Here is a 15,919-nt window from a genome sequence, read left to right as displayed (position 1 = left end):
ACACAATTTTATACAAAAATAACATGTTTGATCCATATTTTAGGGATGATATCTTTGAAATTATTATGAAATATGTATAATGTATTATTGATTATTGTACACATAGATTCATGAAAGCTTGATCCAAGAAATCCCAATGTGTTGAGTGATCCAAGAAAAAGACCTTTTTGGGTCTTATTCAACATAAACTTTAAAAAGAGTCAAACACCATTAAAATATGATATTCCTTGGATGTATGAATATAAAGAATTTAATATTATTATAGTCACTAAAGCATGTAACTTAACTTGGAAAACAAGTGAATAGAATATTGTGCAGACAAAGCACATTTAATTAGGAAACAAGTTAGACTGAGGGGTGTGGGGGCTTTAAAGGGGACGCTAGAGCCCTTTCGCTCGCGCCCCCAGACGCTAATACCACACCAAATGGGCGCTAGAGGGGGCGCTACCGAGGCGCAAACACCACCCGTGAGCATGGTAGCGGGAGAAGAGAGAGAGGATGTGGGGCTTTAATACGGGCGCTAGAGGGGCGCTACCCACACCAGGGGCCAGGGGCTCCACCAGGGGCTCCAACACCCCCCTTATCCAGTTTCTCTCTCTGCCACACGTCATAATATTATTGGTTCTTGGCTCTGCTGGAGCCCCCACTAGAACCCCCACACCCCTTAGTCTTATCATAGATGGTATAAATTTCAACTACACTGCATTTGATAAACTATTTTTAATAAAATGATAATTATATTATTATGTATTATTTTGTAGCATTCTTTATTTTTATACACAATAAACTGATTTGTTAAATCTACCCAAAGTTACGTCTTGTGTTTGTGAAAATGGTGTAATATATGAGTAGAGTTAGAGGCAGTATGAATTAGCGTTTTTAAAAGAAAAAAACGTTTTACTTTCAAAGTTTTCAATTTCAACTTTGTGATATAGATCATTTATCAAACTTTGAAAATGTTTTTTTATAACTAACTTTGGTAAATAGGTGGATTGTGTGCTAATCTTGTTAATACTTGTTCATAACTTTATGAAATTGTATGCTTAGATTAAAAGTAGTAATCATGGTGGTTGTAAAAAGGGATGGGATCAGCACCGTATAAAAAATATCTTATACTGAAAATGAGTAACAGTACAATTGAAAATTCCGTAAAATATTGAAATCGTAAGGCATAGATACCAAAAACATGCAAAATAAATACCAGTTCCGGTACCGATTGTGCTTGATCGGTCTATTTTGTACCATATGTCACATATGGTTGTTGTGGATGGGCGTTAAACCTTAAGTTAAAGTGCCACGTCACTGTCAAGTGGTGGATAATTGGGCATCAATGGTTGGGAAGATTGGTGGGGGCGGTGGCACTGGCAGTCAAGATAACAGTGTTCGGGACGGTGTGGGAGACTGGGACGTAGTGGCGGTGGGGGGATGACAGCAGTTGAGACGTGTTAAGATATTTTATCAAAATCAGACCGTGAACACCCCTAAGAAGCACAAGCCAGAGACAAAAGACCGGACGTAGACAACGTAATTAGGCGTGTTAGCGATAGCAATCAGGTTTTCTATGGCTGGATTCTAGAATAGCAGCTTCTCTGATTCGCAATGGAAGCCTATGACTGAATATTTAAATTAATAAAGTAAAAGTAAATCTGTAACGCCTTCGGGTAACATGTACAATAATGATTAATTACTGGTTTTCTTCGGTTCTGAGCCTCTTATGTTCTTGAATGCCGACGTCATCTTCAGTTCTAACCCCGCACTGTGTCATTGCTTCATATGAATATCCATGATCCTGAACACTGATATGTTAATCAATGCGCATAACGTGCATTTCTAACTCCTAAAATAATACACCCTTATTGCTCATGATACAAGTTATGTAAACATATTATTTACCTTGATCCCGAAGTATGTTGAAGCCGCTTTCTTGATATCTAATTGTACAGAAATACTGGCTTGTGATAAATCAACTCCACACGAACCTAACGCATGCGTTAGATTATTCAACAGCCTGTAGAAACACCAATTTATCTCAAAAAAATCAAACATAAATTAAAATTAAATTAAATAAACATATAAATAAATATAGCAGATTAGCAGATGCTCACCCTTTGGAATAAGCATTTGAAATGCTAGATTCTTCTAGAATATTTGGAGTGCTGCTTTGAATACCGTTCCAAGTTTGTTGACTGGATTGTGAAGTCAACAAGTCAACGTCCGGGAAAGAACCATGAGGAGTGTGTATAGGCTCGGGTTCATATGCGTTTTGTTGTAATGACACGTCAGCATGATCTGTTGTTTTGAAGGCATTTGGGTCACTCATGGCGGATTCTACCAAATTGTGTGGATCTGTAAGCATGGCGTGAGTGAAAACAATATTATCCTCGTCACCAGACCCGTTCTTTATGGGCTGTGATTGATCTGCAAAGGTATCTGTTCCTCTCTGTTTAAAAATAAAAAAAACTATAGATCAATATACCATGTCATGACTCACGGGCACAATTTAAAATCAATAAATTTGACATGAAACAAAGGCTAAATCCACTCAATGAGTCGAAACTAACCTCGTTAGTAGATTACAACGGCACATGACTTGTTTAATGTAATTATATTTTATAAACCTAAACATGCTTTATGATCAGATAAGGTTCTTCTGGTTATACATAAACCCGTTCTTTTGTTTTAATAAATTCTTGTATGACCACAGACCACTACTAGTAATAATTCTTTTGTGAGAACAATTGGCAAGCAACAGACCAGCAGCCTAACTTAGATTTACTTATAAGTTATAACCAGTACTTTTATCGGTGAGCAACCATGGCCTCACCAAACTTAGAAGTTAGAACTTAGAAGATATATCGAATCAAACCAACCAGATGGTATTTTGTGACATAAACTAATTAAGCAGCATCCTATTTTACCCTCCGAATCATAGTGAAGAGTGAAGACAATTAGCAGATTCTAACAAAGTCTGCTAGTAAAATATCAGAGCTCATTAGAAATACAGCCCTCGTGTTGTAAATACTCTTCTAAAACTGCGTTAACAGGCAATCACTATTCATCGTTTTCTTTTATTTTGCACTGTTTTTTCCTATGTGTTTTGCTTAGATTGATGAACTATGAAGTAGACCCTAAGACCCCTATGAATGAACAATATATTAACAAAAAACGCAGATACAAAGATTATGCACTTTACCCATGGCATCAATTTACTGAGCTCTGGACTCCAACCTTGATGTGTTCCTTCATACGCCTGCAACTTTTCTTGTAGAAACTGAATATATTGTATCACCTACATGAAAAAAAACACTCCCAGAGTCATACTCAAGCATAAAAAAACTACAAAAAAAAGCTGCATACGATGATACAAACCTCCAACAAGAACGAAGCTCTGTCTCTTTTCTGATCATTTTCAGGAATTAGGTCCCTTAAAATCTGAAACCTGCACAATTTCAAGCTTATTAACTTCATTCATATAAACAAAGTTCACACAAGTGTGTTCCAGAATTCAACATCAAAAGACACAAAAACTGTGAACAGAACTCATATTTGACTCGCTAAATGATCAAATCAGCAGTATCAATAAGCACAGCACTAACCAATTCTCTATAATCCTAATTCAAACAACACATTTTTGTTAAGAACAGAGTGGCACGCAGCATTACTAAGTAACACACTCAAACGAATGTCACGCAGAAACAAAAAAATATAAACGAGACAAGAACTTTAACGTGGTTCGGGCCCAACAGATGACCTACAACCTACCACAAATAACAATTACATAGTGTGGGACCAAGGAACATAAATATGAGCCCAAGTTAAAACAATAACAACCACATAAACGGCCCAAAGCCTTCACAAATCCTAACAATTTTAGCCTAACCAAATTCTCTATAATCCTAATTCAAACACAACATTTTTGTTAACAACAGAGTGGCACACAGCAAAAATAACTAACACACACGAATATCACACAAAAACATAAAACATCAACAACACAAGAGCAAGAATTTTCACTGTTAGGTCCAGCGAGGGACCTACAACCACGGGCTACAAGTAGGTTATTTCATCATACTCAAAACCACAAAACACAATTACATAGCCTGGTTTATATAAAGACTAATTAGGGTGGCCCTCCTTGTGCTTCTACTACCTAGGCTTGTAAACGAGAGCGAACACAAACACTTAATCGGACGAATATTTGTGTTCATGTTTGTGTTCTTTTATGTTTGTTAATGCTCGTTTATTTAAAACCCAAATGAACATAAACGAACATAACTAAAGATAAACGAACACTATAAATGAACACAAACGAACAAATTCAAAATTTTAAGCAAATAACTCATCCAAAAATAAACATAGATAAACGAACATAAATGACCAAACAAAACATTTGCTCATGTTCATTCGTTTAATTAAATGAACACAAACATTTTCTTCATGTTCGTTCCTTTATTAAACGAATTAAAATATAATATTTTTTTCCATTGACACACAAGGCAAATGATATAATTTAAACGAAACAGTTCACTGAACGTTCAGTTCGTTTACATCCATGAGCCCTAACAATTATAACCTAACTTTCAAAAATAAAAACACCTCTCATTAATTTTGCTTCTTCTGCGCTGCTCGGTTTCCGAATGCTTCGACCGATGAGAACTCGCCTTCTGACCGCTCTTCCTCCCATCTACATTCAATTCTAAACTTCAATTTCACAAATGATACATGCATACATATGCGTATACCAAAATAAATAAATAATAATAATAAACCGTCAGTGGTTCTAGAAATGAAATCGTCTTCATCCTCTTCTTCTTCAGGATGATGACTCTTGACTGACCTCACCATCAGCTGGAAACAGTATAGCTGACTGTGGTGATGGAGGTAGTACGGCGGAGGAGTGTGGTGGTTTAAATTCCGGTGAACGGTACAAGTGTACGGCTTGCTACTTAAAAGCCCTAGCTCTCGATTATTGTTTATAAAATTATTATTATTATTATTATTATTATTATTATTATTATTTTAATAAAATGTGATTCTTTTATATAATTATACTTTCAAAACGTGCTTTCTTATTGACCGAGAATCCATCTTCCTCAACCAAACTTTAGCATTTTAAAAATGTTCTTTCAAAACACATCGTTATACTAATAACATGTTTAGAGGCCAAACACGTCGTTAACGACGTGTTATACTAATAACATGTAGTTAATGATGTGTTTCGAGGAAACATTTTCGAAATCCTAAAGTTTGGTGGACAAAAATGAATTCACTGTCAATAAGAAGCACGTTTTGGGAATAATCTATAACGAGAAATAACTTAATGGTAAAAAACGATAGTTTGACTAAGCCATTTGTCAATACTAGCAAAATTTCGAATGAGCCCCATCGCCAATAGTGGCAAAATTTCGAACGAGACCCTTTGGCAATAGTGGCGCAATTATTGATCTGATTCATTCGTAGAGTCATAAAATATTGTAGGGAAGTCTCAAAGACCGAATTTCTGATCTGATTCAGTGGTTTGGCCCATACTCAGTTTTTTATCCGGCTCGTGTACATACCCCTTTGGCAATAATGGCAAATTTTCGAACGTGGCTACAAGGCATAATTATTGATCCGATTCTTTCGTATGGTCATAAGATATTGTATGATAGTCTCCAAGACCGAATTTATGATCCGATTCAATGGTTCGACCCACACTCAGTTTTTTCTCTGGTTCGTGTACATACCCTTTTGGCAATACTGGCAAAATTTTGAACGAGACATGAGGTGGCGCCAGGGCATAATTATTGATCAGATTCTTTAGTAGGGTCATAAGATATTATATGGAAGTCTCTAGGACCGAATTTATGATCAGATTCAGTGGTTCGACACATACTCAGTTTTTTCTGCGGCTCGCGTACAAACCCCTTTGGCAATACTGGCGAAATTTCAAACGAGCCACGGGGTTGCGCCAGGGCATAATTATTGATCTGATTCTTTCGTAGGGTCCTAAGATATTTTAGGGTGGTCTCCAAGACCGAATTAATGATCCGATACAGTGGTTCGACCCATACTCAGTTTTTTCTCCAGCTCCTGTAAATACCCCTTTGGCGGTAGTGGCAAAATTTTGAACGGGCCCCGGGGGTAGCGTTAGGGCATAATTATTGATCTGATTCTTTCGTAGGGTCATAAAATATTGTATGGTGATCTCCAAGACCGAATTTATTATTCGATTCAGTGGTTCGACCCATACTCAGTTTTTTCTCCGGCTTGTGTGCATACCTCTTTGGCAATAGTGGCAAAATTTCGAACGGGCCCCAGAGTAGCGTCAGGGTATAATAATTAATCTGATTCTTCAGTGGTTCAACCCATACACAGTTTTTTCTCCGGCTCGGTGAACAAACCCCTTTAGCAATACTGGCAAAATTTTGAACGGGCCGCGGGGTGGTGTCAGGGCATAACTATTGATCCAATTCATTCGTAGGGTCATAAAATATTGTATGGAACTCACCAAGACCGAATTTCTGATCCGATTCAGTGGTTTGACACATACTCAGTTTTTTCTCCGGCTCGGTGAACATACCCCTATGGCAATACTTGCAAATTTCGAACGGGCCCGGGTGATGGCGTCAGGGCATAATTATTGATCCGAATCTTTCGTAGGGTAATAAAATATTGTATGGAAGTCTCCAATACCGAGTTTCTGATCCGATTCAGTGGTTCGAACCATACTCAGTTTTTCCTCCGGCTCGGTGAACATACCCCTTTGGATATACTGGCTAATTTTCGAACGGGCCGCAGGGTGGCGTTAGGGCATAATTATTGATCTGATTATTTCGTAGGGTCATAAAATAATGTATGGAAGTCTCCAAGATCAAATTTATAATCCGATTCAGTGGTTCGACCCATACTTAGTTTTTAGTCTTGAATAGTGTCAAACCCAATCCCAAGCAATAGTCAAGAAGAAAAACTCAGGACTAGGAAAGAAAGGCAGAGACAGGGAAAGCTAGGGTGATAGCCCTATAGATGAGTAATAGGATAGGGAGCACTCCGCTACACTCATTAGGACAACAACCTCCTAACTACTATGAGTTAAGCAGCTAATGGACAGAGTCTTATGCCCAGGTAATCAAAGAAATTGGACTGACCTCTTTAGGCAAGAGAGGCGGTAGGAAGAGAGCCATTAGAAAGAAATTCAAAATGTTCCTGATGGAAGTGGCCATGGGTAGCTAAAGTGTCTGCACTTTGATTCCCTTCCCTGTTCCGGCTCGGTGAACATACCCCTTTGGCAATAAAGGCAAAATTTTGAACGGGCCGCGGGGTGGCGTCAGGGGATAATTATTGATCCGATTCTTTTGTAGATTCATAAAATATTGTATGGAAGTCTCCAAGACTGAATTTCTGATCCGATTCAGTGGTTCGACCCATACTCAGTTTTTTCTCCGGCTCGATGAACATACCCCTTTGGCAATACAGGCAAAATTTCGAACGGGCCGCAAGGTGGCGTCAGGGAATAATTATTGATCTAATTCTTTCGTAGGGTTATAAAATATTGTATGGAAGTCTCCAAGACCGAATTTATGATCCGATTCAGTGGTTCGACACATACTCAGTTTTTCCTCCGGCTCGGTGAACATATCCCTTTTGCAATACTGGCAAAATTTCGAACGGGCTGCGGGGTGGTGTCAGGGGATAATTATTGATCCGATTCTTTTGTAGGGTCAATAAAATATTGCATGTAAGTCTCCAAGACCGAATTTCTGATGTGATTCGGTGGTTCGACCCATACTCAGTTTTTTCTCCCGCTCGGTGAACATACCCCTTTTGCAATATTGGAAAAATTTCGAATGGGTTGCGGGGTGGTGTCAGTGCATATTTATTGATCCGATTCTTTCGTAGGGTCATAAAATATTGTATGAAAGTCACCAAGACCGAATTTCTGATCTGATTCAGTGGTTCAACGCATACTCAGTTTTTTCTCCGGCACCGTGAAGATACCCTTTAGCAATACTGGCAAAATTTCGAACGGGCCGCGGGGTGGCGTCAGGGCATATTGATTGATCCGATTCTTTCGTAAGGTCATAAAATATTGTATGGAAGTCACCAAGCCCGAATTTCTGATCCGAATCGGTGGTTCAACCCATACTCAGTTTTTTCTTTGGCTCCGTGAACATACCCCTTTTGCCATACTTGCAAAATTTCAAACGGGCCGAGGGGTGGCGTTAGGGCATAATTATTGATCCGATCCTTTTGTAGGGTCATAAAATATTGTATGGAAGTATCCAAGACCGAATTTGTGATCCGATTCAGTGGTTCGACCCACACTCAGTTTTTTCTCCGGTCCGATGAACATACCCCTTTGGCAATAGTGTAAAAATTTCGAACGGGCCCCGGGGTGGCGTCGGGGCATAATTATTGATCTGATTCTTTCGTAGGCTTACAAAATATGGTATGAAAGTCTCCAAGACCAAATTTCTGATCCGATTCAGTGGTTGGACCCATACTCAATTTTTTCTCCTGTCCGGTGAACATACCCCTTTGGCAATACTGAAAAAATTTCGAACGGGCCCCAGGGTGGCGTCAGGGCATAATTATTGATTCGATTCTTTCGTAGGGTCATAAAATATTGTATGGAAGTCTCCAATACCGAATTTATGATCCAATTCAGTGGTTCGACCCACACTCAATTTTTCCTCCGGCTCGGTGAGCATACCACTTTGGTAATACTGTAAAAATTTGGAACGGGCCACGGGGTGGCGTCAGTGCATAATTATTGATCCGATTATTTCGTAAGGTCATAAAATATTGTATGGAAGTCACCCAGACCGAATTTCTGATCCGATTCGGTGGTTCGACCCATACTCAGTTTTTCCTCCGGCTCGGTGAACATCCTCCTTTTGCAACACTGGCAAAATTTCGAACGAGCCGCGGGGTGGCGTCATGGCATAATTATTGATCCGATTCTTTCGTAGGGTCATAAGATATTATATGGAAGTCACCAAGACCGAATTTCTGATCCAATTCAGTGGTCGACCCATACTCAGTGTTTCCTTCGGTTCAGTGAGCATACCCATTTGACAATACTGGCAAAATTTCGAACGGGACCGGGTTGGCTTCAAGGCATAATTATTGATCCGGGTCATAAAATATTGTATGGAAGTCACCAAGACTGAATTTCTGATCGAATTCGGTGGTTCAACCCGTACATAGTTTTTCCTCCGGCTCGGTGAACATACCCTTTTTGCAAGACTGGCAAAATTTCGAACAGGCCGCGGGGTGGCGTCAGGGCATATTTATTGATCTGATTCTTTCGTAGGGTCATAAATTATTGTATGGAAGTCACCAAGACCGAACTTGGGATCCGATTCGGTGGTACGACCAATACTCAGTTTTTTCTTTGGCTTAGTGAACATACCCCTTTGGCGATACTAGCAAAATTTCAAAAGGGCCACGGGGTGGCTTCAGGGCATAATTATTAATCCGATTCTTTCGTAGGGTCATAAAATATTCTATGGAAGTCACCAAGACCGAATTTCTGATCCGATTCGGTGGTTCGACCCATACTCAGTTTTTCCTCCGGCTCGGCGAACATACCCTTTGGAGATACTGGAAAAATTTTGAACGGGCCGTGGGGTGGCGTCAGGGCATAATTATTGATCTGATTCTTTCGTAGGGTCATACAATATTGTATAGAAGTCACCAACACTGAATTTCTGATCCGATTCAGTGGTTCGACCCATACTCAGTTTTTCCTCCGGCTCGGTGAACATACCACTTTGGCAATACTAGCAAAATTCAGAAAAGGTCGCGGGGTGGTGTCAGGGCATAAGTATTTAACCGATTCTTTCGTAGGGATCAAAAAATATTGTATGAAAGTCACAAAGACCGAATTTCTGATCCGATTCGGTGGTTCGACCCACGCTCAGTTTTTTCTCCGGCTCGGTGAATATACCATTTTGGCAATACTGGCAAAATTTCGAACGGGTCGCGGGGTGTTGTAAGCGCATAATTATTGATCCGATTCTTTCGTAGGGTCATAAAATATTGCATGGATGTCACCAAGACCGAATTTCTGATCCGATTCGGTGTTTCAACCCATACTCAGTTTTTTCTCTGGCTCCATGAACGTACCCCTTTTGCAATACTAGCAAAAATTCAAACGGGCCGAGGGGTGGCGTTAGGGCATAATTATTGATCCGATCCTTTCGTAGGGTCATAAAATATTGTATGGAAATATCCAAGACCGAATTTGTAATCCGATTAAGTGGTTCAACCCACACTCAGTTTTTCCTCCGGCTCGGTGAGCATACCCCTTTGGTAATACTGTAAAAATTTCGAACGGGCCGCGGGGTGGCGTCAGTGCATAATTATTTATCCGATTATTTCGTAAGGTCATAAAATATTGTATGGAAGTCACCCAGACCGAATTTCAGATCCGATTCAGTGGTTCGACCCATAGTGTGACAATCGTCAATTTCAGGTTAACTCCGTTAACTCCGTTAACTCAACTCCGTCAATTCAAACTTAAAGATCACTGAATCTATAACGCACACCTCATTACATTTAAACTAGGGTTTAAATGACGCTTGACACTTACTACATGCGTAGTCTTTCGGGAATTGCACCGAAACGCAAACGAGTTGACGCAAACAATTGGTGAATAAACGAAAAACGTCAAAACAATAATTATGTGATAATTATGTGTTAGACTTATGTGTTATGTGATAACATTATTATAAACGTTAACTCAATGTGCTAGAACTAGTTAATTAAGCTAGAAAAGTACAAACTAGAAGTTGAGGGACTAAAGTGTAACATGTTATTATTATTAATAGATATAAACCCTAACCTTTCCTCCCTCCCCCTCTTCCCAAAACCGACGGCCAGCCCCCCTTCCCCCTCCTCACGATCGGCCACACACACACACATATCTCTTGGTTTTTGATCTTGTTTTTCACAATTGAAGCCTCCTACACCCGATTCTAGTCATCTTCTACCTTCCTCTTGCTTATATTTGTGCTTTTGAAGGTATAATTATAAACCCTAAAATTTGGAAATTTCATATGTTGTGTTCATATGATCTTTGTTTGATTTGATGATGTATTGATGATGATTTGATAACTAGAATTGATATTATTACATGTTAATTGTTGTGTCTTTGATTATGAGATCAAATAAAACCCTAACCATGTATGTATGGTGTAATTGATATGCATGGATGATGGTTATGGTGTCTAGAATGTTATATGAACGGATTATGGTCCATAGATAGTTAATATGTTGAGTTTGGATGCAAACAGTTTCAGGACAGATTGTGTTGTTGATGTTCAACTGACTGTAACGGGGTGTAAATGTGAAAATTGATTGAGATAATTGATACTACAGTAAACTAGGTTGAGTCTAGTTTCTAAAGAATGTAAATTTACAATTTTTGGACGTGTAAAAGTTAAACTTTATGATTTTACAAAAACATTGTGCAAAGCTGAGTTGTTAGACCTGCTGTTAGGTTGTTTTGTAAATGTTATATCTCATGAACTACGAGACCAATTGGGTTGGTTCCACTTCTGAAAGTTGACTTGTTGAGTTAGGAACCTAACCCAAGTGGTCTTGCATTTATTGGATTTTTTGTTTAACGGGAATTTCAAATAACATTCTGTTGCGCATAAATTTGACTGCTATGAGTTTGCTGTGGTAAATTGATCTTTGTGAGAAATATGTATGGAATAAAAATACAAAAAAATATGTTCTGGAAACCTAACACATACATGCTTTTGTGATGATTTTTGGTAAATTTATTGTGATGCTATGATCGGTGGGATAGACTAGTTTTTCAAGTAGAATTCTGTCTTTAAGAAACTAGTTGCTGAATTTTGTGAAAGTTGCATGAAACATGGTGATTGCTAATTTATTATCATGTTTGACCAAATTGCCCTTGCGGGGGATAATTGCTAACTAATTGTCGTATTTTGACTAAAATACCCTTGCGGGGAATAATTGCTAATTGATTGTCATGATTTGACCAAATTGCCCTTGCGGGGAATAATTGATAGTTAATTGTTATGTGTTGACCAAATTGCCCTTACGGGAAATTATTGCTAGTGATGTACATTATGAATACACGACACGTAAATAATTGCTCACACATGTAACATATCACAAATACACTTGTTAAAGTCACACACGATTCACAAACGAAACACGAAACATGTTGTGTGCATAGGAATTATGTGCCGGGTCTAGAGACTCGATATTAGTTCCTATACTTAGAAAACCTCTTTATTGTTTTAGAACGCTAGAGAGAGTTTTCTGTGACGCGCATCACTTGGTGACTTATTTTGGGAATTCTTTGCAAACGGTGAGTTTCACTTACCCCTTTAAACTGTTTTCAAACACTTTTCACTTGGGGAGATAACATACTCCGAAAACGCATTTAAGATTTTGTTAATATAGATTATATATCACTTGTAAAGACTAAGTGGCAAACGCAATAATTAAAGTCCTTCATTCACATCGAACCGTTTAATATTGGATAATAGCGAGTCATTGTTGAGTAGTACTACTGGGTTTGACAAACCCCACCCAACGCTAAACTCGACTGGAGGTCGAGTGGGTGTAATCTTGGCTAAACACATACCATGGTCGGGATAGACCTGGTGGCAAGGCAAATGATAAACAGTCAGCTTCGGTGTCGAACACTTAGTAATACTTGTTTTATAGGCTAGCTACCTATAGATATATAATTGACATAACACTATCTGGTAACGCAAAACGCTTAACGCAAAACGCTGAACGCAAAACGCTGAACGCAAGACGCTGAACGCAAACGCTAAACGCTTTATTTTATATAAACTTGTGAACTCACCAACCCCGTGTTGACACTTTTAGTATGTTATTCTCAGGTAGCCGAGGCGGGCGCGCGGTATAGGATCATGCATTATCTGAAACGCTTTTGTTTATGCAAACTATTTAAAACTGTATCATTGGGTTTAAGTCGTCCTGCGTGACGCAACATTTATTTTATGGTTTTTACGCTTTCGCATTTAATTACTCGTAAACGTTCTTATGGTTTGATTATAACTAATGAATCCGATCCTGTTAGTTCACACCCTCTGACGGTAAAACTCCGTTAGTGGATTTTGAGGGTGTGACAGATTGGTATCAAAGCCAGGTTATAGCGAACTAGAAATTGCATGCATACTAGACTATAACCGCGATGACCCATTAGTTATAATGATACGCACTGCATAGATTTGTGTAGTCTTTGTTATCTTATCTCTTTACCCCTTTCACTCATACGCGCGCATACACGGCTTACCTGTAGGAATGTCGACGCCGCCATCAACATCATCATCCGATCTGATGACTCATGCTCACGGGAAAGAACCGCAGATACCTACCGCATCGCCACCCCGAGTAGTTTTGGAACTCGAAGCTCCCGCACCGAAGAGGTATCGCTTATCCGGAGGCATGTACGAAAACGAAGTTAGCTGGGATTGGTACCCTAATATGATCAGACGTATGGTCTATCGCGAACAAGTTCAAACGGGCCGCGAGGTGGCGTCAGGGCATAATTATTGATCCGATTCTTTGGTAGGGTCATAAAATATTGTATGGAAGTCACCAAGACCGAATTTCTAATCCGATTGGGTCATTCGACCGATACTTAGTTTTTCCTCCGGTCGGTGAACATACCCCTTTGTCGATACTGACAAAATTTTGAACGGACCGCGGGGTGGCGTCAGGCATAATTATTGAACCGATTTCTTTTGTGGGGTTATAAAATATTGTATGGAAGTCACAAAGACTGAATTTCTGATCCGATTTGTTGGTTCGACCAACACTCAATTTTTTCTCCGACTCGGTGAACATACCCCTTTTGCAATACTAGAAAAATTTCGAACGTGCCACGGGGTGGCGTCAGGGCATAATTATTGATCCGATTCTTTTGTATGGTCATAATATAATTGTATGGAAGTCACCAAGACCGACCGTTCTGATCTGATTCGGTGGTTCGAACCATACTAAGTGAACATACCTCTTTGGCGATACTGTCAAAAATTTCGAACGGGCTACGGGGTGGCTTTAGGGCATAATAATTGATCCGAATCTTTTGTATGGTCATAAAATATTGTATAGAAGTCACCAAGACCGAACTTCTTATCCGATTATGTGGTTCCACCCATACTCAGTTTTACCTCCGGCTCGGTGAACATACCCCTTTGGCAATACTGGCAAAATTTCGAACGAGTCGCGGGGTGGCGTCCGGGCATAAGTATTGATCCGATTATTTCGTAGGGTCATAAAGTATTGTATGGAAGTCACCAAGACCAAATTTCTGATCCGATTCAGTGGTTTGAGCCATACTCAGATTTTCCTCCGGCTCGGTGAACATACCCCTTTGGCGATACTGGCAAAATTTCGAACGGGCAGCGGGTTGGCGTCCGGGCATAAGTATTGATCTGAATCTTTCGTAGGGTCATAAAATATTGTATGGAAGTCAACAAGACCGAATTTCTGATCCGATTAGGTGGTTCGACCCATACTCAGTTTTTCGTCCGGCTCGGTGAACATACCCCTTTGTCGATACTGGCAATATTTCGAACAGGCCGCGGGGTGGGGTCCGGGCATAAGTATTGATCTGAATCTTTCGTAGGGTCATAAAATATTGTATGGAAGTCACCAAGACCGAATTTTTGATCCGATTCGGTGGTTCGACCCATACTCAGTTTTTCCTCCGGCCCAGTCCCTTTGGTGATACTAGCAAAATTTCGAACGGGCAGCGGGGGTGGCGTCCGGGCATAAGTATTGATTTGAATATTTCGTAGGGTCATAAAATATTGTATGGAAGTCACAAAGACCGAATTTCTGATCCGATTCGGTGGTTTGACCCATACTCAGTTTTTCCTCCGTCTCGGTGAACAAACCCCTTTGGAGATACTGGCAAAATTTCGAACGGGCCGTGTGGTGGCGTTAGGGCATAATTATTGATCCGATTCTTTCGTAGGGTCAAAAAATATCGTAAGACAGTCACCAAGACCGAATTTCTGATCCGATTCGGTGGTTAGACCCGTACTCAATTTTTTTCTCCGACTCGGTGAACATACCCTTTTGACAATACTAGAAAAATTTCGAACGGGCCACGGGGTGGCGTCAGGGCATAATTATTGATCCGATTCTTTCGTAGGGTCATAATATAATTGTATGGAAGTCACCACGGCAGACCTTTCTGATCTGATTAGGTGGTTCGACCCATACTCAGTTTTTCCTCCGGCTTGGTGAACATACCTCTTTGGCTATATTGGAAAAATTTTGAACGGGCTGCGAGGTGGCGTCCGGGCATAATTATTGACCCGATTCTATTGTAGGGTCATAAAATATTGTATGGATGTCACCAAGACCGAATTTCTGATCCGATTCCGTGGTTCGACCCATACTTAGTTTTTCTTCCGGCTCGGTGAACATACCTCTTTGGCAATATTCGCAAAATTTCGAACGGGTCGCGGGGTGGTGTCAGGGCATAAGTATTGATATGATTTGTTCGTAGGGTCATAAAATATTGTATTGAAGTCACCAAGATCGAATTTCTAATCCGATTCGGTGATTCAACCCATACTCAGTTTTTCTTCCGGCTCGGTGAACATACCCATTTGGCGAAACTGGCAAAATTTCGAATTGTCCGCGGGGTGGCGTCAGGGTATAATTATTGATCCGATTATTTTGTAGGGTCATAAAATATTGTATGGAAGTCACCAAGACCGAATTTCTGATTCGATTCAGTGGTTCGACCCATACTCAGTTTTCCTCCGCCACGGTGAACATACCCCTTTAGCAATACTGGCAAAATTGCGAACGGATCACGGGGTGGTGTCAGTGCATTAGTATTGATCTGATTCTTTCGTAGGGTCATAAAATATTGTATAGAAGTCACCAAGACCGAATT

At 39.8% G+C, this 15,919-nt stretch overlaps 1 protein-coding gene across 1 annotated transcript; it reads right to left on the bottom strand.

The window, feature by feature from the left end:
- Window positions 1–1,366: 1,366 nt before the first annotated feature.
- On the bottom strand, window positions 1,367–4,954 carry LOC143561367 (transcription factor BIM2-like). Its single transcript, XM_077049475.1, has 7 exons — window positions 4,770–4,954; window positions 4,597–4,684; window positions 3,370–3,439; window positions 3,194–3,289; window positions 2,106–2,440; window positions 1,894–2,008; window positions 1,367–1,789 (listed from the first exon to the last, which is right to left on the bottom strand). The coding sequence occupies exons 1-7, from the start codon at window positions 4,843–4,845 to the stop codon at window positions 1,685–1,687; spliced, it is 885 nt and encodes a 294-aa protein (XP_076905590.1). The 5' UTR covers window positions 4,846–4,954; the 3' UTR covers window positions 1,367–1,684.
- Between the last annotated feature and the right edge of the window lie 10,965 nt (window positions 4,955–15,919).

This window comes from Bidens hawaiensis, unplaced genomic scaffold (assembly GCF_021521415.1).
Source record: "Bidens hawaiensis isolate Kalapana, Puna unplaced genomic scaffold, B.hawaiensis_p1.1 tig00020665_1, whole genome shotgun sequence".
Classification (NCBI taxonomy): domain Eukaryota; kingdom Viridiplantae; phylum Streptophyta; class Magnoliopsida; order Asterales; family Asteraceae; genus Bidens; species Bidens hawaiensis.
Note: the sequence above shows the minus strand (reverse complement) of the source record. Positions and strands in the feature narration are given on the sequence as shown.

What these genes read in the sequence shown, in the direction of transcription:
- LOC143561367 (XM_077049475.1), bottom strand. Translation starts at nt 4,845, where the DNA reads ATGGTGAGGTCAGTCAAGAGTCATCATCCTGAAGAAGAAGAGGATGAA. An exon ending in GAGCTTCGTTCTTGTTGGAG is followed by an intron (nt 3,290 to 3,369) that starts GTTTGTATCATC and finishes TTTTTCATGTAG; the next exon opens with GTGATACAATATATTCAGTT. An exon ending in TCAGTAAATTGATGCCATGG is followed by an intron (nt 2,441 to 3,193) that starts GTAAAGTGCATA and finishes ATTTTTAAACAG; the next exon opens with AGAGGAACAGATACCTTTGC.